This window comes from Podospora anserina, chromosome 5 (assembly GCF_000226545.1).
Source record: "Podospora anserina S mat+ genomic DNA chromosome 5, supercontig 9".
Lineage (NCBI taxonomy): Eukaryota > Fungi > Ascomycota > Sordariomycetes > Sordariales > Podosporaceae > Podospora > Podospora anserina.
Window position 1 is genome coordinate 538,075 of NW_001914843.1, and position 26,473 is coordinate 564,547.

The 26,473-nt window shown below is 55.1% G+C and overlaps 8 protein-coding genes across 8 annotated transcripts; 5 read left to right on the top strand and 3 right to left on the bottom strand.

Annotated features, from left to right (window-relative positions):
- Positions 1-618: 618 nt before the first annotated feature.
- Positions 619-3,111, top strand: PODANS_5_8910 (uncharacterized protein; the record flags this gene model as incomplete). The annotated part of the gene is made up of 1 exon (XM_001904674.1): positions 619-3,111. One exon carries the CDS (start codon positions 619-621, stop codon positions 3,109-3,111), a length of 2,493 nt encoding a protein of 830 aa, XP_001904709.1.
- Positions 3,112-3,784: 673 nt separating this feature from the next.
- Positions 3,785-6,905, top strand: PODANS_5_8920 (uncharacterized protein; the record flags this gene model as incomplete). The annotated part of the gene is made up of 2 exons (XM_001904675.1): positions 3,785-4,585; positions 4,650-6,905. 2 exons carry the CDS (start codon positions 3,785-3,787, stop codon positions 6,903-6,905), a joined length of 3,057 nt encoding a protein of 1,018 aa, XP_001904710.1.
- A 673-nt stretch (positions 6,906-7,578) lies between these two features.
- PODANS_5_8930 (uncharacterized protein) lies at positions 7,579-9,254 on the bottom strand (the record flags this gene model as incomplete). Its single annotated transcript, XM_001904676.1, has 4 exons — positions 7,579-8,466; positions 8,533-8,612; positions 8,670-8,916; positions 8,976-9,254. The coding sequence occupies 4 exons, from the start codon at positions 9,252-9,254 to the stop codon at positions 7,579-7,581; spliced, it is 1,494 nt and encodes a 497-aa protein (XP_001904711.1).
- Positions 9,255-12,687: 3,433 nt separating this feature from the next.
- PODANS_5_8940 (uncharacterized protein) lies at positions 12,688-13,755 on the top strand (the record flags this gene model as incomplete). The annotated part of the gene is made up of 2 exons (XM_001904677.1): positions 12,688-13,209; positions 13,375-13,755. The coding sequence occupies 2 exons, from the start codon at positions 12,688-12,690 to the stop codon at positions 13,753-13,755; spliced, it is 903 nt and encodes a 300-aa protein (XP_001904712.1).
- A 115-nt stretch (positions 13,756-13,870) lies between these two features.
- On the bottom strand, positions 13,871-14,392 carry PODANS_5_8950 (uncharacterized protein; the record flags this gene model as incomplete). The annotated part of the gene is made up of 3 exons (XM_001904678.1): positions 13,871-13,963; positions 14,024-14,176; positions 14,237-14,392. 3 exons carry the CDS (start codon positions 14,390-14,392, stop codon positions 13,871-13,873), a joined length of 402 nt encoding a protein of 133 aa, XP_001904713.1.
- Positions 14,393-17,214: 2,822 nt separating this feature from the next.
- On the top strand, positions 17,215-19,206 carry PODANS_5_8960 (uncharacterized protein; the record flags this gene model as incomplete). The annotated part of the gene is made up of 2 exons (XM_001904679.1): positions 17,215-17,560; positions 17,750-19,206. Coding segments are annotated over 2 exons (1,803 nt in total), but the record flags the coding sequence as incomplete, so codon positions are not given.
- A 441-nt stretch (positions 19,207-19,647) lies between these two features.
- On the bottom strand, positions 19,648-20,444 carry PODANS_5_8970 (uncharacterized protein; the record flags this gene model as incomplete). The annotated part of the gene is made up of 2 exons (XM_001904680.1): positions 19,648-20,321; positions 20,420-20,444. 2 exons carry the CDS (start codon positions 20,442-20,444, stop codon positions 19,648-19,650), a joined length of 699 nt encoding a protein of 232 aa, XP_001904715.1.
- A 1,225-nt stretch (positions 20,445-21,669) lies between these two features.
- PODANS_5_8980 (uncharacterized protein) lies at positions 21,670-25,220 on the top strand (the record flags this gene model as incomplete). The annotated part of the gene is made up of 2 exons (XM_001904681.1): positions 21,670-23,925; positions 23,994-25,220. 2 exons carry the CDS (start codon positions 21,670-21,672, stop codon positions 25,218-25,220), a joined length of 3,483 nt encoding a protein of 1,160 aa, XP_001904716.1.
- Positions 25,221-26,473: the final 1,253 nt, after the last annotated feature.

A 26,473-nucleotide genomic window follows, 5' to 3' on the forward strand; every position in this document is an offset into this window, starting at 1 on the left:
TCTTTTACAGCCCATCGTCGCCATGGATGACACTCAGGAGTTCAACCCCAAGGACTTGCCTTCCTACCCCAAGCATACCGACTTCAAGGACTTGAACACCAAGGCTGTTGAGAAGCGCATTGATCTCACCCCCGAGGCTTACGTCGAGGATCTTGACAAATTCCACCCCTTTGCCAGCCGCCCTGGTTGGAACGACGATGCCAAGGCCCGCAAGGTCAATGTCGCTATCAACCAGTACCGCATCAAGGTTGCCAAGCTGCCCACCATCTTCCAGTACAATGTAAGCAACTCTTGACAGGGAACATCGTCTTGTGCTCATCATTAACACACATCTGCAGCTTGAAGTTTCCCCCAATCCCGATGCCAATGTGGTCTTCCGCAAGTGCTGGGAGAACCCGACCTTGCAAGCCCACATGAAGCAGTTCAAGACCCCCGAAGGCAAGTCGGGCGACTGGCTGTATGATGGTGGCAAGATCCTCTGGTCCCGCAACGACATTGGCAATCAGGCTGTCAAGAAGCAGATAGACCTCCGCGAGAATGAGGATGGCTCGCGTGGCAAGCCCCAGCCGCTTTTCATCACCATCACCAAGACCAAGCAGTTGAACCTGGAGGCGATCAATGCCTATCTGGCTGGCAAGATGGGCTGGGACAATGTGGTTCTGGAGACTATCAGTGAGTTGTCACATGTCCAGAAGTTTATGCTGTGCTGTTGGAAAAGCTAAACATGTTATCTACCTAGCTTTTCTGGACCAGGTTTTCCGTGCTGGTCCCACTAGGGTTTTCGGTTTCATCGCCAACAAGCGTACGCTTATCCACCCCCAGAGCTCTGAGAGCATGCCTCTCAACGCTCTCACCGAGGCCATCAAGGGCATTTACTCTGCCATTCGCCTGAACTCGTCCAACATCACCGGCGGTCAGGGCCTCGGCGTCAATGTCGACGTCGCCAACAACACCTACTTCATTGGTCAGAACATGGCTCAGCTGGCCCGCCACTTGGTCATCAACTTGTGCCCCAATGTCGGCCCCCACAAGCCTGATGAGTTCTTCCAGTTTGTCAAGCCTGTCCAGGACAAGAACGGCAAATGGGGCATGTCTGCCGGGCTCAAGGCTCTCCGCCGCTTGACGAATCTTCGCTTCAGGGTCACTCATCGCGGCAAGAAGGACAAGAATGGGAACCTGATCCCCTCCCCCATCTACAGGGTCAAGGGCGTCGTGTTTGAGCCAAAGTATGGTCAGGAGGGTGCGTCGGCCAAGAAGGTCACTTTTCAACGCAAGGAATTCAATGAGGCCACGCAGGAGATCACCACCTCCGAGATGTCCATTTACGACTTCTACGAGCTTCATTACAAGAAGCGTCTTCGTCTCTGGCAGCTGCCTCTGATTGAGACCAACAAGGCCGGGTACTTTCCCATGGAGCTCTGCGAGGTGGAGCGCTTTTGCCCCTACCCATTCAAGCTTGATGGAGACATGACCACCAAGATGTTGCGGTTTGCTGTCCAGGCTCCCAAGGAGCGTAAGATGCAGATCGAGAAGATGGTTGCCCAGCTCCAGTGGGGCAATGACAGGTTCCTCAAGCAATTCGGCATCCAGATGGACAGCACCATGCCCAGGGTCGAAGCCCGTGTCATTCCCAACCCCGGCATCTCATTCGGCAACAAGATCGTCAATCCCGGAGTGAGTGGTCGCTGGGATCTTCGTGGGCTCAAGTTCATTGAGCCCAACCCACAGCCACTCAAGTCGTGGGGCATCTGCGTCACCCAGGACTGCTGTGACCAGCCCACTGTCGCCGCCTTCTACAAGAACTGGTCCAATATCTACAAGGGCCACGGTGGGCGGATCCAAAATGACCCCATCATCTTCCGGGCCCAGGGCAGTCAGTACACCGAGGTCGTCCAGAATGCCTGGCATACGGTCGGCAAGAAATTCAATGCCAACCCTCAGATCATCTTCTTCATCCTCAAGGACAAGTCGGCTTGGTACTACGAGCGCTTGAAGCGCAGCTCAGACTGCCGCTATGCCATGCCGACGCAGATGTTGAACCTTCAGCAGGTCCGGAAGGGCCAGGCGCAGTACTGCTCCAACGTCTGCTTGAAGGTCAATGCCAAGCTAGGTGGATGCACTGCCGTGGCCGTCAAGACTCAGGCTGGGCAGCCGCTCAAGCCCAACTCTGTGGCGCCGCACTTTGACAACACGCCTACCATGTTTATTGGTGCTGATGTTTCTCACGGCGCTGCTGGTCATCTGTCGCCTTCGGTTGCTGCCATGACTGTCTCCATGGACAAGGCGGCCACCAAGTACGCCGCCGGTGCCCAGACCAATGGCTGGCGGGTTGAGATTATCCAGCCTTACAACATGATGCAGATGCTACAGCCCATGATTAAACAGTGGCGCCAGCGGAACGGTACGTTTCCCAAGCGCGTATTCTACATGCGCGACGGTGTCTCTGAGGGCCAGTACGCCCACGTCATGCAGCACGAGTTCCCGGCCATGAAGAAGGCGTTCGAGGCGGCCATGGCTAGTGAGAAGGCTGCCGCCCCGCTCTTCACCATCATCATTGCCACCAAGCGTCACCACATCCGCTTCTTCCCTGACAGCAACGCGGCGGACAAGAACGGCAACGCCCTCCCGGGCACCCTGGTTGAGCGTGAGGTCACCCACCCCTTCCAGTACGATTTCTATCTCTGCTCCCATGTGGCCATCAAGGGCACGGCACGCCCTGTTCACTACACGGTTCTGCACGACGAGGTCAAGCTGCCTCCTGCCAAGCTTCAGGAGATGATCTATCACCAGTGCTACCAGTATGTGCGGTCCACCACTCCGGTGTCTCTGCACCCTGCCGTGTACTATGCCCACTTGGTGAGCAACCGCGCGCGTCCCCACGAGATGGGCCTCTTCACCGACCGTGTCCCCGAGGACGTCAAGCATGGTATCCTCCGCGCGGCTCTGGGCAACTATGCCAAGTTGCAGAAGGCCAGGAAGGCCAGGCAGAAGGACAGCCAGACCTCCCAGAGCGACGAGCGCGACAAGATCTGCCCCAAGCTCATGCCCCTTGGACGGGAGGCCAAGCCCGGGGCCAAGGAGGCGTTCGAGGCGGGTATGTGGTTCGTCTAAACGACGACCACCATGTCATCACACCATGTCATTTTGTAATTATATCATGTATATTGAGCCTGGCAGTAGGGGAGATGGTTCCACGACGACTATCAAGGGGGAGTGACATTTCGGGCGAGAATGCAAGGAAAGTCGATGGGAGAGCCTCTGACCGCGGAAGACCTTGGCTGAGGATTTGAGTTCGGAGAGTAAAGGAGGACAGACAGGTGTTAGGAAGCTTATAGCATCCTGCAAATCCATCGTTGCTTTTTGAAAATCCTCGTGTCTGCTTCAGTGTGATTTTCGATGTGGTGACGACTTGGTGATATGTGTGATGTGGTACAGATAGATTCAGTGGTGATGAGGAGAGGTAGGTGAGTATTTATATAACCCCTTTTTCCACCACTCTCACCACAGCAACGGGTTGGAGTTCAAGCTAGGGTCCAGCTTATGTCATGCATCTATCTTGCCAAGGATCTCGCAGCAAAGTGTAACCCCACCAAAAACGTCAGCGGCCGCTCGTCACAGGTGTGTGTGCCCCGCCGTGCCGAGCACATGCTGAGACCTGGAGTCTTGGGGGATGTGCCGCTGTTTCCGGCGAGAAAGTTGTTCTCCAACCTTTGGGGATTTTTCCCACTTCCTCTCCTTTTCCATCAACCCTTGACATCAAACAAGAAGAGGCGCGACAGTAAATATGGCGTCCTTTTTACGAGCCAAACAGAGCGGTGTTGCGACCGACCTGTCTGCCGGGCTGCTACCAGGGAGTTTTAACCCTGACGAGCTGGCCAGATATGGGATCAACTCCCAGGTTAGGTACGCTCCTCCCCTTCTTTTTTTTTTTTTTTTTTGTTTCCCATCCCTTCATCTCGTCGGCCAGAAGACAAATCTAACGGGATATGTTTGGGGGATAATCAGTTGTTTAGCCTACGACCCGACCCGATCCCTCCTCGCGGTCGGCACATCCCCATCGACCTTTTCTCCCAGGGGGAAAATCTACGTCTTTGGTCGTGACCGCGTCCATCGGATCCTCCAACCTCCCAATCCCTCCGGGGGGGTTTCCTATCGACAGCTCGCCTTTGTGAATCATTCGTTGGTGTCACTTGATTCGAACAACGAGGTTGCCTTGTGGGATTTGGAGACTTGCACCCAGACGTCAAAGTACAGTTACGTTAAAGTTTCTAGTTTGGTCACTGATCCTGCTCTTGACTGGGCTTTTGTTGGGTCGGCGTCTTCTTCGGGGGATGTGCAAGTTTATGACCTTGACCGAGCGAGGCCGGTGCCGTTCCGGTTGGGGAATTTGGCGAAGGAGGTTTACCCGAGGGAGATGATTGGGGATCGGGCGGGGGTGGCGGCTATGGCGATGCATCCGAGGGATATCGGGAAGCTGGCTGTGGGGTATGCCGGGGGGGTGGTGGGGGCCTATAGTTTTAAGATGGGGGCCGCGCAGAGGTGGTATGAATCCGCCGCCGGCTGGGGCCCCGATGATGATGAGGGGGCCCGTGAAGTTGACGAATGTGGTTTGGCACCCGTCGGGGACTTTTCTCATGGGGGGGTATGAGAATGGGGTGATGGTTTTTTGGGATGTGAAGGAGGGGAGGGTGGTTGGGGTGAGGGATGTTTATGGGTCGTTGGATGATCTGGAGGGGGATAGGAGGGATAGGGTGCCGTTGGGGAGGGTGAAGTGGGCTTGTAAGGGGAACAATCCGGATGATACTGGGTTGGTGGTGCAGGGGGGGTGGTATAGGGGGGAGCAGCAGAGCGGGAAGAGGGGGATAAGTTTTCTTGATTTGGGGCCTACGCCGGTTTATGCAACGAGTTCGTGGGAGGTTTTGGGGGGGTACGTCAAGGGGAGGGGGGAGAGGGTGGTGATGGAGATGCCGCCGGGCGCAGAGGTGGTGGATTATGTGTTGATCCCTAGACAGAGTCCGTATTTTGATGGGGCGCAGGATCCGCTTGCGGTTATGGCCATGTTGAGCTCTGGGGAGTTGATTACTATGAGTTTCCCGTCCGGGTGGGCGATCAGTCCGACGAACATGCTGCATCCGAGCTTGTCGTTTGTGCACCCGTTTGTGCAGAGGATTGGGGTGGCGAGTGTGGGGAGGGAGAGGTGGTTGGGGATGGTGGAAAAGAGGAGCCAGGGGGAGGCGATACTGAAGGGGGGGAAGGGGGGCAATACGAGGAGGAAGATGGTGGATGTGAGGAATGTGATTTTGGTGGCGCACGCGGATAGCACGGTGAGGATTTGGGATGTCGGGTTTGCGGACGAGGTTGAGAACCCGGGGCAGTTGCAGGTTGATGTGGCGAGGGCGGTGGGGAGGTTGGACGAGGTTGAGAACCCGGGGCAGTTGCAGGTTGATGTGGCGAGGGCGGTGGGGAGGTTTGAGGATGTGAGTGTCAGTGAGGTGCATATGGCCGAGGGGACGGGGGAGTTTGCCGCGGGGACGAAGACGGGGGAGGTGGTGGTTTACAAGTGGGGGGTTAATAAGTTTCATGGGAGGGATGCGACGACGGCGCTGGATCCAAAGCCTGGAGGACTGACGGATATCAGTACGAGGGCTGAGCCTTCACTCAAAGAGGGTCTTCAACCCTTTGTGCTCTACGAGATGGCACAAGGTCCCATCTCGGCGCTTTGCGTCTCAGACGTAGGGTTCATCGCAGTCGGATCAGAAGGAGGACACTTCAGCATAATCGACCTCCGCGGCCCATCCGTCATCTACACCTCCCCAGTGACCGAGTTCATCACCCAAGAAAAGAAGTCCTTCTCCCTCAAGAAATCCTCCTCCTCCCACAACAAGTTGGAATTCCCCACGGCTATTTCCTTTGGCGTCATGACACTCGAAGGAGACAGCTACTCCTCCATCTGCTGCTTCGTCGGCACAAACCTAGGCCACATTGCGACGTTCCGCCTCTTGCCGTCAGGGCAATCTTACACGGCAAAACCCGCCGGCTTCATCAAGACCTCAGCCGACAGGGTCATTTCCCTCAGCCCGATCAACTCGGAAACTGGCTCCCCGGCCACAGCAACGGGGCAGTCGGTCGCTGGTTTGAGGTCAAACGTCCAAACCCCCGGCGTTTTAGTCGCCGTAACCCAATCCGAAATCCGGATTTTCAAACCCTCCACCAACAAGGGCGCGTCCAAATCTTTTGACGACCAGCTTTGCGACTCTGCCAGAGTCATCCACCCGCCTAATCTCCCACCGTCGGTTGTCTGTCTGTTCGGTGACCGCACCACAAGGGCGTATTCCATCCCGTCGCTCAAAGAAGTCGGCCGCGCAAGTTTGTCCATGCTGGACCCCTCCCGGACGCTGTCGTGCGTGATATCAAAAACGGGAGAGCTGATAGCGTGGAACGGACCGTCTGAGATTGCAGTCATGCCCGTTTATGGGAGCGGTAAAGGGCTCCCTGTGTCGACGGATAGTTTGATTTCGCCCGAGAGGACACTACCCCCCAGACCGACGATTTCGAATCTTCAGTGGATCTCGGGGACGCAATATGTCAGTCCGACGGATTTGGATTTGTTGATCGGGGGGGAGGGGAGGCCGCCTTCGAAGAGGGTGGTGAGGGCTGAGGAGGTGGAGCGTGCTGCTGCTGGTGGTGGCGGGTACGGCGGGAGCCGTAGCCAGCAACAACAAGAGGGCTGGGGAGATTATTTGGTCAGGCAGGTGAATGAGAGGACGGAGAAGCTCAGCTTTGTGGACGATGCGATGATGAAGCTGCAGGAGGCGAGCAGCGGGTGGGCGGAGGATGTCAACAATACGGTCAAGGAGCAGAAGAGGGGGTTGTTACTGGGGGGGTTGAAGAAGAGTTTCTTTTGATTTTTTGCGAGGTTATCTAAGGGTATGGAACGTGTGGGTAAGGTTGGGTCAGGGGAGTTTTTTGGATGTGTTTTAGATACCATGAATGGATGTTTCTTCGTTGCTTTGCAATGTGGCTAACTTGTGAGGTTGTATGCTTTGTTTGCTGCGAAAGGGAGGTGGATGTTTCATACCGCTCATGTTAGGTTGGCTGGGCATGTCTATCTTTTATCATGTTTGTTGTCTATTTGGATGGCGAATGATTGAGATTTTTGGCCATCTCATCTTCTACTAACCAACCCAGCCACATGGAAAAACACCCTCGTCCACAATGTCTCCCTCGGATGCCTCTTTCCAATAGAGTGTGTGATTTAGTTTCAAGAGTGTTCTCACCTCACATAATAAGCATCGTTTAAGCCCTCTTCTCACAAGTTCACAAGGCACAAAGATATTCGATAGCAGCAAATTCATCAGATACCTCTTTCTCATTCGCATCAACAGCGCCGCCGCCCCGGTATCATCGTAAGCTAGGTACATGAAATGTTCCATATTTGCATATCATCATCTCGATCAGGTATATCCTCCTCACATAGGTAGTGCTAAAAAAAATTCCAAACAATTGCCATCCCAATAGTTATCATCCCTATTCCAATCAATCAGGTATCATTAATCACAAAATTCCACACACACACACTTAGTAAGTGTAACGGAACCCAGGCTCATAATCCTCATCGCCATCAGCCTCAAGCTCCTTCTCGCCCCTGTCGGCCGCGCTGTTGGACCGGTAGAAGCTCAAGCTGAGAATGCCAACCAGGATCAGAGTAAGACCGCTGGTGGCAATGCAGGCATAGAGACCGGGGCGGTAGTGGGGCGCGTCCTCGCCTCTGAAGACGAGCGAGCCGGCGATGCCGCCGATGCCGCCAAACATGACAAAGGTGGCCGAGCAAAAGGCGCGCTTCCACTGGCCGCGGATGTTGTTGGCCTGGTAGGACAGGGCGGTCGAGACGTTGGCGTTGGCGCCGGCGGTGACGAAAAAGACGCCAAAGTAGCGGACGGCCGAGCTCTTGGCGAAGCCCATGATGGGGAGACCAATCATGCAGAGGATGATGTTTCCGACAATGACGGGGCCGCGGACGTGGTACTTGTCGCCGATCCAGCCAGAGAGGTAGATGATGATGGCGGCAAAGGCATAGGGAGGAGCAACCAGGCACTGAGCCTCGCCGACCGAGAATCCGAGCTCGAGGTTGAGAATGATGGGCAAGAAGTAGGCGAGGGCGTAGGTGACGGTGGTGGTGTTGAAGAAGATCATGGCGTAGGCCCAAATCTTCCAGTCGAGACCGGCACCGAGGTACTTCTTGATGGAGAATTCCTGGACCTTGACATCACCACGGTCGGCGTTGACACGAGCGCAAATCCACTCCTTCTCGGTGGGGCCAAGGAAAGACCAGGACTCTCTCTTGGAGTCGGGGAAGTCGACGAGGAGCCAGTAGCCGACAAGACCGAGCACGCAGGTGAGGATACCTTCAATGACGAAGATCCATCTCCAACCGTTCATGTCAGCAAGGCCCTTCATTTGCATGATCTGTTTGTGATCGGTCAGTTACTGGTTCGCTGATGCCAAGACACATATATATCCGGGGAAACTCACTCCGTAAGCCAGGATACCAGCAAAGGCACTGGCGCAAGAACCAATGAGATAGAAGACGGCGTTTCTCTTTCCGACCTCATCTGTTCTTCATGTCAGCGCAAAGTTCTCACCATGATGATAACACAGGATTGACTTACATCTAGTGTACCAGGTGCTCAAAAGGTAGACAGCGCTGGGGAAGAAGCCAGCCTCCAACACACCGAGAAGAAGTCTCATGCCGGCCATCTGCTCCCAGTTCACGACGAAACCCATACCAATCATGACGGCACCCCACAAGACAGTGATGGCAGCCAAATGCAATCTGGGACCAATCTTGCGGACAAGAATGGTGGATGGGGGCTGGAAGATGATGTAGGTGACGAAGAACAAGAGGGAGATGAGAGACTGTTTGTCGATCATGTTAGCCATGCAGTCCAAAACCCAAGAGACAAATGGCAACTCACGTAGCGGTTTCCAATCAAGACGAGATCAACACCCATGCCGGCGATGTTGGCGGCACCCAAGTTGGTACGGTCCATGAGCGAGATGCAGTACATGGCACCGACAGTCAAGACGAGACGGCGATCGACCCGTCTGAGAATGGCCTTCTCCTGCTCTGGCGTGAAGCCAAAGTCGGCAGGCGAGCGGTGGACATCCGAGCCAGCCTTGGAGCCAGCCTTGGAGTCAGCATTCTCAATGTTGTTGACTTCGCCGGCGGCGACCTTCTCCGAAGAGGAGTTCATTCTTCCCTGGTCGTAGGGGGGGGGGTTGCGGTGCCCTTCTGGTCTCCGACTGGAAGAGCTGTTTGGCTGAAACGGGGGGGGGGATGGGCGGTCGAGGTTTGAAGGGTGAGGAGGTGAGGACGAAGAAGGAAGGACGACAGCATGGGAAAGTCGTGTCTAATGTACCCCAACCCATTCCTCGCCCCCGTCGCATTCTTGATCGACTTTAGCAACTCGCACTCTGCTCATCCCCGTCACAGCTCCCCATAGCTACTCCATTTCCCCCGCATCCTGTCAGCTAGCTACCGTCTCCATCGAGCTGGACTGCACGCTACACTAGCACACTAGGTAGGTAGGGTCTTGGAGTCGAGGCCAAGTTCCAGGTCCCCTGTCCAATCCAACCGTCGGCTGCATGTCACTCACACCGCATCCTTGCTCTCTGCTCGAAAGAAACCGAGGCCGGTGGTTGCCAAGAGGAGCCGGACCTATCGCAGCGCCGCAACGTCGGACAGCAAGCCTGCCTTATACACCACCACTCTAGATCCATGATGCCAGTAAGCTCCACGCATCCTGCCAACTCAAGCCGATAGTTCCAAACGCTCAAACAGTCGGAAAGCCCACACCGGTCCTCCTTGTCGCAGTATCTTTTTTTCTCGTACAGGCCAGATCGAACCGGCGATGACCGCCTCTTTCGTGTAAGCAAAGGGCTCCATTTCCCAACATTCAGAGGGGCGAGCCCGCCTTCCCGCCTTGACAGATGGAGCCAACCCCAGGTTTTCCGGCCCCGTTTCCCACGAACGGACCCTCTTACCAAGACTCTGGGAAGGGGTGAGCAAAAGTTGGCGGGGGAATCTGGTGGCCTCTCAGATCTTCGGTGAATCTCAGCAGATGGAATTCACTTCCGGATTAGGATGGCATCACCGTTGAGCGTGCACATCCAAGCACGTGGAGGCGAGACCAGACTAACGTTATTGGTCCTTTGTTGTACGGTAGTGCTGCAGGCTGGACTGACGGCAGCAGGCTACTGAAGTGAAGTTTGTACCGGAAATCATCTCGCGGTCACCTTGCCGCACGCCAGTGCCGCCCCCCTTTTCCCAGTGTTCGTTGAGAACTGCGGAGAAAACAGGTCCACTGCTTGTCTCCTCTTCCCCAGACTCGAGAATCCACAGTGGCACAGTGGCAGGTTGGCTCCAATTTTCTCCGCATTTTAGCACGTCTTGAGGCTGCGTTAGGCGCGGAAGCTAAAATGTCGACGATTCCAAACCGAGACGTGACCGAGTTCAGGCGTTGCTTGCGATTGGTTCGAACGAGTGCGGGGGAAAGTCTTGGACTTGTCTTGGCCAGGTCTTTGGGGGCAGGCCTGGGGGAATGGTGAGGTCGTTGAGGGGCTCATACGATGGGTGTCGACGCCAAACAGCTTGTTCATGACGCTCTGTGGCGTCGACCATGGCTCTTGATTCCCCTTGGCAGCACCGACTTGGTTGAAACCGTCGCTAGAACTCGGCACGATGGTACTGAAGCCGAGGTAATAGGGCAGAGCCAAGTATTGAGGCTGACTGCTTGTTTTCGTGGGTTGACGACTTCCCGTGAAGAGTGTTTTTTTTTTTTTTTGGGTGGTTTGGAATCTCGAAAGAAACGGGCGGAAACAGGCAGGAATTAGAGAAGCTGAAAGCTCGAGGTCCACTGTGGATATCATGAGGTTGTTAGTGGACTCATCGAAGTCTCCAGACTCCAGAGTTCGTCGTGTTCCCAGCATCATGACTCGTGAAGTATCGGAAGGGGGATCTGCCCAGATCTGGGCAAATCCGGGGTAGCGCTACCGAGAGACAGGATGGACCACACGTGCGTTACGTCGTGCAATAATCCGGGGACTCGGACGGCTCCAGAAGACGCATGGTTGACCTTTGACGGAAGCCATCTTGGTGATTGGAGTGCCGGCCGTGGTCTCGACCTCGGTCGCTAGCTTTTCCCTTTTCTCCAACTTCTTAGGGCTCGATAGACGCATTCTTTGCATTCTTGGGGGTGGTCTGCCATTGGGTCATGTGACGGATTGGGTATGTGATGGAGGTGGTTGGAGGACGTTGGGTTGGAGAACAGGGGTCGAGGGGGAGGGGGGGGGGGGGGGGCCTTGATCCAAATCTCCTTTCTCTGCTAGCGAATGGATGGTGAGTGGATGCCGAGGTCAGAAAATAGGGATACGAAGAAGACACGAACCGTTGGGCAAATCTTGGGGAATATGATGAATCGGTAACGAGATTGCTCCTGATGAGGAAGGGGCAAATGTGGTTCAACTGGTGTTGGATGCCCTTTCCCAACCAGTTTCTTGAGCATTGAGAAGGAACGGGGACGTCCGACAACCAACATCTACGTAGCAAACATCAATCCTGGGCAATAGCACCAGCCCGACCACATCGAAACCGGGCTGCCAGAAATAACAAACAGGTTGCAATCCTTCGCTCGCTCGTCCTTCTCCCAAACTCCAAGACCGGCACTTTGGGGATGCCGGCACACGTCTCCCCGCAAAATCCACCTCTCTACCCCAGGAAACTGCAACATTGAGGTGCATTCCCGGACCCGGCACCTTTGGACACCTGGTAGCGTCTCACAGCAGCATCAGAGAGACCATACCCAGAGTCGGGTCAAGCCATCACTGTTGCCTTTTCCTCCTCCATCACAAGACCGCAAATCTTATTCCGGTACTTCACAAATGTTTTTGAGAATGTTAACTTTGAGCTTTCTCGATCTGGATCGAAACTTCAACAATGCGCTCGATCTCTTGTCACCAGCTATTGCTGGCGCAATGATCGTGGACCACGCCTCGCCATTGCTCCAAGTCATCGAAGAATCTATTCTGCTGCTGTCCACGTGCGAGTAACAGTGGTGGCCGCATCTGAGTCTGATGCCTGCGCGCAAGTATCAATGCATCTCACATCTTCTTCTTCAAGCTTGACAAGCACCTGTCGTGGTGAATGACGTGTCTTTGATTCTTAGGCGAGCCATACCATCCAAAGATAGACCAAAACACCACTCTTCAACAGACCCGGCGAACCCTCCTGCTTCTTAGGCATCTTCGCAAACCACGAACCGGCGCTGCTTCGGGCTGTCGAGCCGCTCGGCATGGTTGGGGAGCAAAACCCATCTAAATAAATTGAACACCCCCAATCCGGACCTCCCCCTTCCGCCCTCGATGCGCCGCAACATGACTTCGCGGGAACTCTGCCCACGCAAAACGACGCGGAACCAGGGCTTGGCCATGTAAATAGATTTATCAAAACACCCCGGCACATGGGCGGGAGCACAGCGATTGGACAAGTTGTATACAAGAGGTGTCATTGACACCCAAGATGAGCTTGACTGCAAACAAGCTATAAAGAGACTCTTTGTCTTGACGCCGTTGCCATGTTGATCTCCTCAGCTCAGTCTTGACCATCACCAGGTGTTTCTCTGCCCCAAGATGAAGTTCTTGTCCCTTCTTGCCGCTGCCTCCACGGCGACGGCTCATACCATCTTTGTCCAGCTCGATGCCGGGGGCAAGGTGTATCCTGTCTCGCACGCTATCCGGACTCCCACCTATGATGGCCCGATCACCAACGTTAACTCGAATGACTTGGCCTGCAATGGGGGGCCAAACCCGACAATGAAGTCGAATGAGGTCATCACCGTCCAGGCAGGCACGACGGTCAAAGCGGTGTGGAGGCACACGCTGACTTCGGGGCCGAATAATGTCATGGATGCTTCCCACAAGGGGCCGACGTTGGCGTATTTGAAAAAGGTTAGCAATGCGCTGACCGACACGGGGATTGGAGGGGGGTGGTTCAAGATTCAGGAGGATGGCTATAACGGGGGGAATTGGGGGACCAGCAAGGTTATCAATAATGCTGGGTTGCATTATATGTTTGTTTCCCCCCCCCCCCCCCCCTTTTTTTTTTTTTCTTTTTTCCTCTCTCTGTTGTATGAACTTTCGTGGTTGATATCAGTACTAGTGATATCCCCTCTTGCATCGCCCCGGGCCAATACCTCCTCCGCGCCGAGATGATTGCTCTCCACGGCGCTGGTTCGTCAGGTGGTGCTCAGCTTTATGTACGTCCCCTTCCTCCTTCCCCCTTCCCCCCTCTTACATGGTGCTAACGTAGGTTTGTAGATGGAATGCGCCCAAATCAACATCGTCGGCGGGACTGGCGCGGTCTCGCCCAAGACGTACTCCATCCCCGGCATCTACAAGTCCAACGACCCGGGTATTTTGGTCAACATCTACTCCATGACCACGTCCTCAAAGTACACCATCCCTGGCCCACCCCTCTTCACCTGCGCCGGCGGCAGCGGAGGATCAGGTCCGGTGACGACCCAACCTGAACCAGTGGTGGAGGAGGTGCCGGTCCCGACCCAGCCAGAGCCGGTGGACAGCGGGTGCGAGGCTGCGCAGTGGCAGCAGTGCGGTGGGCAGAATTATTCTGGTTGCACCAGGTGCGCGGCTGGGTTTACGTGTAAGAATATCAATCAGTACTATCATCAGTGCTCGTAGGGGTACTTTTGAGAGAAGGGGGAAGGGCACGGTGTCGGTAGCGTTGGCAGGGGAAAGATCTGGGTTGGACAAAGTTGCGCATCGTTGAAAATACGTGTGATTCAGTACACATCTCTCAGAGCTTAGCCTTTGGCATCTCAGCAGCAATGCACTCCACCTCAACATCAGTCCCCAAAGGCAGCTGGTAAACAGCTACACAAGTCCGCGCCTATGCGATGCACCCCCATCAGCAAATACTCAATCGGCCGGCAAAGGTTGCAAGACCTACCGGCTTGGGCTCTTTGGTAAAGAACTGATCATAAACCTCGTTCATGTCCTTGAAGTTCTTCATGTCGGTCAAGAAGACATTAACCTTTGCGACATGGTCTAGGCTGCTTCCCGCCGCTAGGAGGACCTCCTTGAGGTTGTCGAGGCATTGTCTCTGGTTTGTGTGTCAAAATATGCAAGGTATCCGAGAAAGGAGCGATGGATGGATTCTTACCACACGATCTTGGAAGGAACCCTCGATGAACTTTCCAGTCTTGGGATCGGTGGCGAGAGAGCCGGAGCAGAACACCATGCCGTTGTGCTTGATGGCTTGGCTGAGCTGCGGGATGGGCGCGGGGGCGTTTTGGGTGAAGACGGCGGTGGGGGCCATGGTGGCTAAGGATTATGGGTGAAGTATGTTTCTGAAACGAAGAAGTGATTGATGTTGGTGAAGAGGAGAAGACGGTGTGGTTGGGAGGAGAGAAAACAACTCCACAGATGTCAAGCTAGAGATGATGGATATTTTGCCCCGCGTCCTATTGCTGATCAGGGAGGTGCATAGATATCCTCTTACAGGGCAACTACGTGATGCCGTCAAGGCTGGGTCGTCTTTTTAGAACAGGATTACGGTTCTATATAAGCAATCGAGGTTTTCACTGAACAACATCGTATCTTCAAATGGGCAAGAAAGACTCTGGGTGAATATTGACCCCTGGTTCCTGGTGATTGACCCCTGTCTCTTTTCCTAGATGAAGAACGCGCCAGCAACGGAGCACAGACCACCAAAAAACGCAAGGCCTGAATCCTGACGTAACCACAGCGTTCTCAAAAATCACTGGCTTGACTTACACCACCAAAACGGTGTGAAATTGCAACGTCTAACTCATTCACTCTCACAACATGTTCCCTGATTTTTTCACCATAACCATTTCTTTTTTAACTTGCACTCTCGTACTTGAGTCAACAATCCAAATCGACACCAATTGATTCGATGAGAACCCCCATCCTCCTCAGCGCCCACCGCGCTGCTGCTCACTACCGCCCACTCGGCCTCACAAAATCTCATCATGCCGCCTTGTCCAACTCAACTCTCATAGCTCACTCACGTCTTCACTTCCAGCACCGATTCAACTCCTCCTCCTCCTACACCTCCACCACCTCCACCTCCTCCTCCCCTCAACCCCCCCTACCGCTCAACCTCACCCCCCCAGACATCCAATACAACAAAACCATCAACCCACCCCCCACCACCCGTCCCCCCCCTTTTTCCATCCCCGAAAACAACCCCTCCCTCTCCCTCCCACGGAACCTCCTCGCCAAAGGCAAGGCCATCCTGACGTTTTACAAAACCGGCCTCAAATCCATCCTCGTGAACCGCCGCCTCTGCTACACGCCCCTCGACTCTTTGCCTGAGCCGCTCAAGCAGTTGAAACCCTACCCCGACACGCGCGCGGCGCTGATACTGAAGTCCCGGTTGAGGCATGATTTGGGGAGGCTGATACCCCTTTCGTTGATATTGCTTGTCTGCGCCGAGTTCACGCCTGTGGTTATACTGGGGGCGCCGCAACTCTGAAGGTTCACGCCGTTGACGTGTCTGGATGCCGAGGGGAGGTTGAGGCGAATCAGGGGGAGGGATAGGGTTTGTGAGGAAACGGGCGAGGGATGCTGTACGGGATAGGGGGAGGGGGAGGGTTGGATGTGGTTGTTGGGGAGGTGCTGAGGGTGGGGAGGCCGAGGTTTGTGCCGGGGTGGATTTATCCGGGGGTGGTGAGGAAGGGGAAACTGGAGAGGAGGCTGGCGTGGAATTGTGGCGGATGATGCGATGATTGTGCAGGGCGGGGGGGAGGGGGAGTTGGTGGTGGAGGAGGTGAGGGTGGCGTTGGAGGAGAGGGGGGTTGATGTGCTGGGGAAGGGGGAGGAGGAGCTGAGGGGGTTGTTGAGGAAGTGGTTGGAGATCACGGGGCAGGTGGAGGATTTGGATGTGAGGAGGGAGGTGGTCAAGGGGATGGTGGTGCAGGGCGAGGAGAGGTGGGGGAGGTGGGAGAGGTGGGAGGAGAGTAAATTGACGCTGGAGGGTTGGATTTGAGATTTTTGTATGATTGGGTGGTGCAGCGTGGAGCCGAGGGTTGGGAAAAGCGCGGGTTGAAATTTGGAGGAGGTTGTAAACGTACATGTTTTTGTTTGTGGGAGATGGACCTTGGCGTGATTAGATTATAGACGGTACAATGTAGACACACCTTACAGTCATGACAGGTACATCTCCGGCTTCGCCTGGGCGATGAATCTCGGTTGCTGACTACACTCCATATGGGCGCTCTCGACTGCCTTCCTAACGAGGCTGAAGATTTCTTAGGTTGCGCAATTGCACTTGAGTTACTGGAAGACCACACGCCGCAGAAATAAAAGGACGAACTCGCACGGCTGCAAGGCGTATCAGCAGCGCTTCAACAGCTACATGTGAGTTAAGGCCCTGTATTGTCTTGATGGTACCTGCAGTAGGTGTGTCGGCGTCGTACTCTTTGAGCGGTTGGGCAGATCACAACACCTGAAGAAATGCTTCACGAGACAGGCGAGAAGATGGATTTGCAGAAGGGCCGGCGGCAGGTAGTCGACATGCTGAGCGGAACATCAACCACCCCCGAGGGAACCACAGTTACATATTACTCCATCCAAGCAACTTCACCAGCAGCCACCTCAATACCCTTCTCGCACCAACTAGCCAGGTGGTCAAGTTGTTTTGGGTAACGAGACTGCTGGAACATGTGGAATGGCACCCGCGAAAGGGCCCAAACCACCGCCGGTCACCTTCCGCAGAATAACTGACGGGGGGGAGTGAAGCACACAACCCTAACCCCCAATGTGGTATGACCCCTGTTGATACAATTTGACAGCTTTGCTCTGCTGCCCCCACATTCTCCCGCGATCTCCAAAATATCCCGACGAACGCCCCACCCCGCTCACTCGGCGGACCTGGTGTCAAAACGTGGCTTGCGTGGAGTGTCCAGGAATGCTAATAGCTTTTTGTGTTGGTCTGGCCGCGGTTCCATGTTTTTGTTGAGGAGAGCAGCTGGCTGAAGCTGAACCTTCCTTTGGTCATTACTCGTGTTGCTGTTTCAACTTTCCGAGGTCCAGCCTCACTCGCTGTTTACATACATACATACACCACCGGATCTGCCTTGACGGAAGCCTCGGGGAATGGCAAACAACCACTGAGAAAACTTGGACAAAATGGGACTGTTCACCTACCGCTTCATTGAAGGCCTGACCGAAGCCGAAAAGCAGGCACGGCGCCGGGCGCTGGACAACTACGGCCTTGCGGCTCAGCTTTCGGATTTGCTACCGGTGGTGTTGATCTTGCTGTATAGGCTGACGAAGTGGGTTGTGAGGGAGAGGGTGGATGGGAGTGCCAATGGAGAGTATGCTGCTGTGCCGAGCTCGCCGGTGATGAAGAAGCGGAGGGAGGAGGGGGTGAGGTCTTGGAGCGTGAGGAAGAGGCGGTTGCGGTGGTGGTTGGGGGAGGATGTGGTTGCGGCGGGGCATGTTTACGGGCAGAGGGATCGTGAGTTTTTTTTTTTTTTGTTTTTTTTTCAGGGAGGTGTAGGTACAAGGGTGAAAGCTGACAGTTGATAGAATGGATTCTTGGGGTCGTGTGGTTTCTTTGGCTGGCGGTGCTCTCAGTCAAGGATACGGGAGAGGGCGAGTTGTGTCTCTACATCCATGTAAAGTGAGATGCTAACAGTCACGACAGACTACCTCCACCTAACCAAACGCTTCGGCATCGTCGCCGTCTCCCAATACCCCCTCCAATACCTCCTCTCCCTCAAGTCCCTCAACCCCTTCTCCTACCTCCTCAAATCCTCCCACGAACAAGTCAACCGCTGGCACCGCGTCTCGGCCCGGGTAACCACCACCCTCTTGTTCATCCACGCGGCCCTCTACCTGAACTTCTACATCCAAAACAACCGCCTCTACCGCCTCGGCGTCCCCCTCGTCCTCGCCGGCGTCGTCGCCTTTTTCTCCCTCAACCTCATGCTCACCACCGCCCTCCGCCCCGTCCGCCGCTTCTCCTACCGCCTCTTCTTCATCACCCACCTCCTCCTCGCCATCTCCATCCCCTTCCTCATCCTCTTCCACGCCGCCCCGGCAAGGTCATACATGATCCAGGCCCTGCTCGTCTTTTTTGTCGATCTGATCTCGAGAAAAATGGACACGGTGACTGGCCACGCAAAGTTTGAGTCCATCCCGGGCACGAACCTCGTCAAACTCAGCGCTGCGATCCCTCACGTCAAGATCAATCGGTTCAGGGGCAGCCCGGGGAGCCACATCTACCTCTCCATCCCCGCAGCAGCAAGAGCGACTTTCCAAGACCCGACGAGCATATCGCACCTGCTGTTTGAGTTTCTGTTCAACCCTTTTACTGTCGCGAGCGTGGGGGAGCAGGAGAGCGAGGTGACGATGATTGCGAGGCACAATGGGGGTCCGATGACGGCTGCGCTGGGGCATTATGCTGTTTTGGCTAAGCAGCAGCAGCAGCAGCAACCTCCTTCTCGATCCGCCAACAGTTTGTCGATTCCCGACGCGAGAAACGAGGGGAAGATCCCGCTTAACATCGAGGGGCCGTACGGATCGGTGACGCACTTTCCGAATCTCGGCCAGTTTGACAGGGTGCTGCTCGTGGCGGGCGGTGTAGGGGCTACGTTCACTGTGCCGGTGTACAAATCTGTCGTGGCGGAGAACCCGAACGCGAAGGTGAAGATGGTTTGGAGCGTGAGGACTGCGGGGGATGCGACGTGGGCGCTGCTGAGGGAGGGGTTGATGGATGATGAGAATGTGCAGATATATGTCACGGGGGTGACGGAGGGGAGGACGAGGGGTGGGGTTTGGGATCAGCAACAGCAGGATGGGGGGGAGGGGAGTGGAGCGGAGGGGACGGAGATGAGCAGGATGTTTAGACGGAGGAGCGGGAGTAACAGCGGCGGGAGCGGTAGTGGTGGGACGGGGGGGAGGTTTACCAGTTTGCATAATCGGCAGAGGCCGGATTTGAGGAGGGTGGTGGATGAGATGTTCAGGCATGGGCAGGAGGAGAAGGTGGCGGTTGTGGTGTGCGGGCCGGAGGAGATGGCGAGGGAGTTGAGGGAGTATGTGGGTGTTTGGGTGAGGAGGGGGAGGGTGGTTTGGTTTCACAAGGAGGGTTTTGGGTTTTGAGGGGGCTTTGATGGTTGGATAGATCGAGAAAGAGATTTTGAGAAGTATGCAGTAGTCGATGTAGACAAGGGGTGTAACCTCATAGCCAGAACGTTGCTCATTTTTAGTTCTGGTAACCTGCAAAGCATGCTTGATACGAGATGCTAATTTGAACCCATACTTCACCAGCTGTTGACTTGAGAGCAACATCAGACGTCCCCCCCTCGCTTATTCCGAAGGTAGATCATACAATTTCCATCCAAAACCCACCCTCATATCTAGCATAACGAGCGATAAACCCACAAACACAACCACCATAAACCAGTAAATAAATTACGCCACCCCATTTTCCCCAAACAATAATCATCGTTGTTGGTTTCCAATATCCATGCAGCTTCTGTGATATCTTGTTTTTTTCTGGCAAAGACCTGAACATCAACCAGCAAGTCGTCACCCAGGTTCCTAATCTGCTCTCTTCTTCCAGTTCACAACCCCCACCCTCCCAGCACCCGAAGCAGCCCCCCCGATATCCTCCTCACTCTCCTCCTCTTCCTCCTCCTCATCATCCCAGTTGTCCACCTCATTCTCATCCCAATTATCCACCTCCTCCTCCAAACTCTTTCCCCTTTCTTCCGTCGCAGCAGCAGCAGCAGCAGTCGTCACACCCTGCTCCTGCTGCCCATCAAAACTCCTGCCCAACCCCAACCCCTCCCCCAACTCCAAATCCTCCTCCTCTCCATCATGCAACCTCTCCAGCTCCTCCCCAGCACCACCCTCGCCACCATATCTCCTCTGCCGTTTTCTTTCCAGCATCCGCTTATGATACCACGAACACAACCCCACCGCCGCCAACGAACCGACTAAATTGGCGACGACATCATATGGATCAAACTCCCGACCGTTGGGGAGAAGGCCTTGCAAAATTTCCGAACCGATGCCGCCGCCGACGGTGCAGATGGCGAGGGTTAGGTTGAGGGTGCGGCGGCGGGTGGTGTCGATTACCCAGTAGAAGGCGAGAGTTAACAGGAAGAAGGTGAGGAAGTGGAGGGCTTTGTCGTTGAGGGGGAGGGAGGGGGAGAGTTGGAGGGTGGAGAGGCCGGCGTAGGCTGAGAGGAGGAGAAGGAGGGTGAAAACGCCTGGTTGATGGGGGGGGGGGGAAGGGCGGGATGTTAGTGGATGGTGTATATATAAGGTTAGGTGGGGAGAAGGGGAATGGGGAATGGGGAATGGTTACCTGCGAAGGGGAGCCGTATTCTCATTGTTGTTGTTGTGTGTGGTTTGTTTGGCTATTTCTCGGGGGTTGAACGTGGGGTTGTTTTGCTAAGGTTGTCGGTCTGTCTGTGACAGATATGACGTTGGGCGCGCGTGAGATGAATCACCAAGATGAAGGCTGACTGTTTTCTGTAGTAGGAGTGATTTCCGTCGTCGTCATTGTTTTTTTCTTTTTTTTTCTTGCTGTGAGTCTGTCGTTGGTTTAGGTCATGTCAGATTTGAGCTGCCTGCTGTTGTTACCTTCTGAGGCTGGCTGCTGCCCATGGGTGAGCTTGCTGGGTTCCAGGTTTCGGCTTCCTGCAGTACCCGCCTGGAGCTTCAGTGGGCTAGGGGGAGAGGGGCTGAACGTGGCGCCGTAGCGGGACAAAACGGGGCCGAACTCTGGGGGAGGAAAAGGTGGGGGTGGCAGGCCTGCCGCTGGGAACTGGAATCCCTGCCCGCTTGGGAGAGTGCTGTAATTCCAGAGAGACAGAGCCTCACTGCAGGTCGAGCGCTGGACTGGCACTGGACTTGGTTAAACCAGGAATACACAAAAACAGAAATCACTTCTGGATGAACACAAATGACATCTCAGAGTAACCTGTCCCTTGCCACACTCGACGGACTGCTCTCCTAGGCCTGGTTTCTGCAAGGAGTTGGACGCACCGAGCAGCGGTTCACGTGACTTTCACCTTTCCCCAGCCAGGGTGGGCAAGACAGGGCAGCAGAAACTCGCGAGCGGGTACATGGCCCTGGGGTGTAGGAGCTTGACTGAAGCAAGAAATTGGGGATTGCACAATGCGAAACGGCTGTAGCAGGCTCTGGCAGGTGGATTGAGCCATATTCTGTAGTTTTGAGTCATCAAGACCTCAAAAGTCGAGTGCGCGACAACATCACCTCTCCTCCTTCCAAGTCCCTTCTGGCAAAAGCACTGCAGCTTGCAGCCAGCAAAATCGCGGCGCCCCCCTTGTTCCCAAAAACGGCAGAAGCCTTGTCCTAAACTTGACCTCACGTCCAACTCGCCCCGAAATCACCCACGACTGAATCCATCAATACGCAACCACCTCATCGCCGACCGGGCCGAGACTGTGCAGACCATCTCTCTGGGTGCCCACGCTTCTTCCCATGTGACCAAGACGTCCTGAATTGCCCTGGTGTCGGCAGAACACGAGCGCATATCCGGCGCATGGCGACCGAGCCACCGCACTCCCCCCAGCATCCCCGGACCGGACAATGTCCATCACAAATGGCCAGAATGCCTGGCCGCCGCCATCGGCAAGCCAGGTCAACGGCGACCGAGGCCACGGTTATCACGGTGGTGCTGCCGACGACGGCCTGCCGCGGACCAATACCCCCAGCGGCGGCCACCACCCGCCCTCACTGATGCCTGAGGCGTCCGACCTCGACGACCAGCATCGCCGCGCCCTCTTCGCCCAAAAGTTTCAAGTCGCTAACCGCCGTCTGGAGATGCTGTTTGGTGACGACGGGGGCTACGACCAGGCTGCTCTCGCGTCCTTCACGCGTCCCCCGACCCCACCCGCACCTTTGATCCCCGCCGCGACCGACCACGCGCCGATCCAAGAACCACCCCGCAAGCGGGCCAAGCGCGTCATCGACGAGGACGACTACGGCGACGACGACGACGACGACGATGACGACGACGACGATGACGAGGAATCCCAAGACGGCGCCAATCGCATTGCTTCTAAACACTCTAGCGCCGCTGCTGCCAAGACTTTGCTATCCCCATCGAAATCGGGGAGCTCCCCAGTGCATTCGGTGCCATCCCCTGGGAAACAGAGCAGAGAGGATGGATCGCAACAAAAAGTCAAGTCGTCAGAGGATGCGCGCAAGGAGTTGGAGGATGCGCGCACCGCGACGGAGGAGGCTGCCAAGCGCAGCTTTCACACACTATTCTACACCCTAGAAAACGACCGGACCGCCATGCTCGAGCACCAGCAGCTGGAAGAATCAGAAAAACAATTGCAGGCCGAGATGGACAAGACGGGTCACAACAGCACAAGTCAGCCGGGGAGCCAGGGCGGCCACGGCTCGCTCAGCAATGCCAACCTGGGCGCCTCGAGCCTGACGTTGAAGCACCTCATCGCCAGGATAGACCTCAAAAGAGACCAGGTTCGGGCCTCGGATGCCGAGCTGCGCTCGCTCATGAACGAAGTCCGCAAGAACCGGAGCAAATGGGCGAGTGAGGAAAATGTAGGACAGGAGGAGCTCTACGAGGCACTGGATAAGGTGCTCAGCGAGCTCAAGGCGCACACCGAGTTTTCGACGCCGTTTCTGAACCGCGTCAACAAGAGGGATGCGCCAGATTACTACAACATAATCAGACAACCGATGGACATGGGGACCATGACGAAGAAGCTCAAACAGCTTCAGTACAAGTCCAAGACCGAGTTCGTCACGGACCTGAACCTGATCTGGGACAACTGCCTCCGGTACAACCAGGACATGGCCCACCCTTTCCGGCGCCTTGCCAACTCGATGCGCAAGGAGGCCGAGAAGCTAATACCCCTGATTCCGGATGTTGTCATCAGGCCAAGGGCGGAGGTGGAAGCTGAGGAAAGAAGGAAACAAAACGGGGGAGATGACGAGGACAGCGACGACGAGCCGATCATGTCCTCGCGGGGTCGCAAAGCAACAAAGGGGGCGAGCAAGTCCCGGAAGGCGCAGTCGGACCAAAAAGAAGATACCCCAAACGTGGAGACGAAGCCGGTGCTGCAGTTGAATGGACTTTTGGCGAGACATAGGGAGGGGTCCGAGATTGACGGCAGCAACGGCTTTGGGACGCCGCCGGTGGCTGGATCCATCACGCCCAGCGGCTTGAACGGGCATCACTCCGGTGTCAGTAATGCTGATGCGATGGATATTGACGGGCCGTCGCTGAACGGGATTCATCTGAATCAAGCGCTGGGCGAGGCGGCGGAGCAGGCGTTTGAGGATGATGATTACAAGATGTGGAAGCAGGTCACGAAGAAGGACCGGGCGTTGATAGCGAAGGAGCGATATCGGTTGTTTGCGGATGGGCATTTGAATGTGGACGAGCCGGCGTTGTTGAGGACCAAGGCTGGGATGAGGCGGTTTCTAAAGTCGCAGAGGGAGGCGGAGGCGCATGGGCTTTTGCCGGGGTCGAATCAGGCTGATGCTTCGGCGGCTGGGTCGAAGGATGGGATCAAGGCGTCGGAGACGTTGGCGGAGGGGATGGAAGATGATGTGGTGAAGAACATACCTGCGTACTATGAGCCTCAGACGATCATCCCGGACATTGATCCGAAGCTCCAGTGGGTGGAGGATGGTGAAGGGCAGGTTATCAACCAGTTTGAGGACATGCTGCAGCTGGTTCCTCAGGGGCACTTCATCTCGCCCATGAGCAAGCTGACGAACAAGTTTGATGCGAACATTCGGCAAATGCAGGAGACGAGGAAGCTGTGTTCCAAGATCAGCGTCATCAAGCAGATGCAGATCCAGACACAGGTATGTTTTTTTTTTCTTTCCTTTTTTTTTTTTCTTTTTGGGTTTTGATAGCTTGCTAACAGTAATAGATGTACCAAAACCAATTCCAAAAGTACAATCCCGAACCCTTCATCGAGCAGGATATCGAGCCCCACTTCCTCGCCGGCGAGGGCCCGGTCATGGCGGGAGAAGTCTGCCGCGCAGCCATGCAGCGCTCCGTAGCCAAGATCTTCTACCACGCCGGCTTCGAAGAGCTCCAACCTTCTGCCCTCGACACCATCACCGACATTGCTGGAGACTACTTCCAAAAGCTCGTCCGAACCTTCAACGTCTATCGCGAAGCGGAACTCAAGCCCGCCACAGGTGTCTTTGCGGAAAGGGGCGCAAAGTTTCAACGCCGGTACACCCCTGAAGAAGTCATCCTCCACACCCTCGACGAAAACGGCTACGACATTGAGCAGCTTGAAGCCTACGCCCGCGACGACGTCGGCAAGCTAGGCAGCAAATTGTCAACCCTCCACGAAAGGATGAAAGCCCACCTCGCCGACCTCCTCCGGCCGGCCCTCAACGACGCGGGAGCCGACGGCTCGGGGGCCTTCAACGACGGCTCGGAGCAGTTTGTGGGAGGGGACTTTGCCGAGGACCTCGGGGAGGACTTTTTCGGGTTCAAGTCTCTCGGTCTGGACAAGGAGCTCGGGCTGGACATGCTGTCTGTCCCGCTGCACCTGCTCCAATCCCGGGTGAGGAACCAGTTTCAGCTGCAGACCCAGACGGCGGGGGCGGGGGTGGGGACGGTGGACATGTTTGAGCCGCTGCCGCCGTCGGAGCCGGTTACTAGGGACTCGATCCAGGAGCAGATCGGGCTGGTCAAGAACTTCTTCTTGGCGAAGCTGCATGCTAACGGGGACGCGCCGCTTGTGGAGGACGAGGACTTGCCTGTGAAGCAGCGGAGGCCGAGGCCGAGGTTGGGGGCGACGGGCAAGATTGTTAGTCCGCAGAAGCGGCCGCCGAAGGAGCAGATTGCGCTGGCGAAGAAGAAGAAGAAGATGGAGAGTAGCGGGTTGGGGATGGTTACTGCGGGGCAGAATGCGGGGAGTTTGGTTGGTGGGTTGGGAGGGGGGAGTCCGAATAAGAGTAGGAAGGTTGTGGTTGGTGGTGGTGGTGGTGGTGGTGTTGGGAGCATAACGCTGCCGACGGTGGCGGCTGGGGGCGGGGAGAGCGGGACTGAGAAGGAGGATGGTGGTGGGACGCAACAAGTGGGGGGGAGTGGTGGTGGGATGGGGATGATGAGTCCGGATAGTATGGATGTTAGGTGAGGGTGAGGGTGAGGGTGAGGGGAGTTTGTATGATAGTGTTTGGGAGGGGAAGGGTAAGGGGATGTATAACTGATGAGATGGAAAAGGGATTGGTTTTTTTTGGGCGGTTGACTGACTGGTCATAAACTTCATTTTCATCTTTCTTTGTTTTTTTTTGGGTTTTTTTTTTTCAACGTATCTTACTTCTCTTTCTTTTTTTGGTAATTTTCTTTTTTTTTCTGACCGGGACCGACATTTGTTGTTATTCTTATAGTAGTGTTTTCTCTTTTTTTTTTTGGAAGAGAGGGGTAGGAAGGGGTTGATGTATTAAGGCGGGGATAGAGGTGAAATTTGGGGGGAAGATAGGGGGAGTAAAGTCATAGCATGTTGCGTGGCATAGTATAGCACAAGGCTTTTATTTAGCGAAGCGAAAGAGAGACGTACATATACACGCTTTATACACTGCTGCTAATGTTTTGGGCCGTTGTTGGGTTCTGTTGATGCTGTGTTGTACGTTGGAGGGGGATGGGGTGTGATGGAACTGGGTGTCTGTAAGTCATTGCAGATAGATAGATGTACGGGCTGTTTATTGTAGGTATTGGTTCATGATATCGGTTGGCCACTTGGGTATATAGGTGGTTTGGTATGGGACCTATTTCACACATCAAGAAACACTAGTGTAGAAAAAATATCTACGGGGTTTTCAATCGACTGCTGTCTGCCTGAGATAGTGACAAGTGAAAGAAAGAGTGATGAATATCTTGCGTTGGAAGATGAAGGGAGGAGGGTTCTGTCCTGTTAAAAATGTTCCTTTTTTGACATCCTTGACATTGTCCATGGGACTGTCCTCATGGTTTCACTTTTCCCTTCCTGGCTTGCGACTTAGCAAGTCAACAAGTAGGATGGCTCTTTAACCTGCAAACAACTTCTCCCAGCTTCCCCCTGCAAATTGATCATGTCGACACAGCCTTACATTTCACCCAAGGAACCGTCACATAACACATGTATACTTGGACGTGTTTCAATTTCGTCTCTCAACTGCTATCCAACGACCACATCCGCATGTAACCCTCCTCACACCTCCGGGTAACCAACCGCGTTGAAGCGGTTGAAAAGCAACCAGCCAGAACAGCCTCTCCTCGATCCAGCACGACATACATACACATACCGTACCAACTCACCATGTTCAGACACATAAAATCATCACCCCATACTCCTTCCCTACCCCCCTTGTTACCCAATACCTGGCAAGTTGATGACCAGTAACAAAAAGA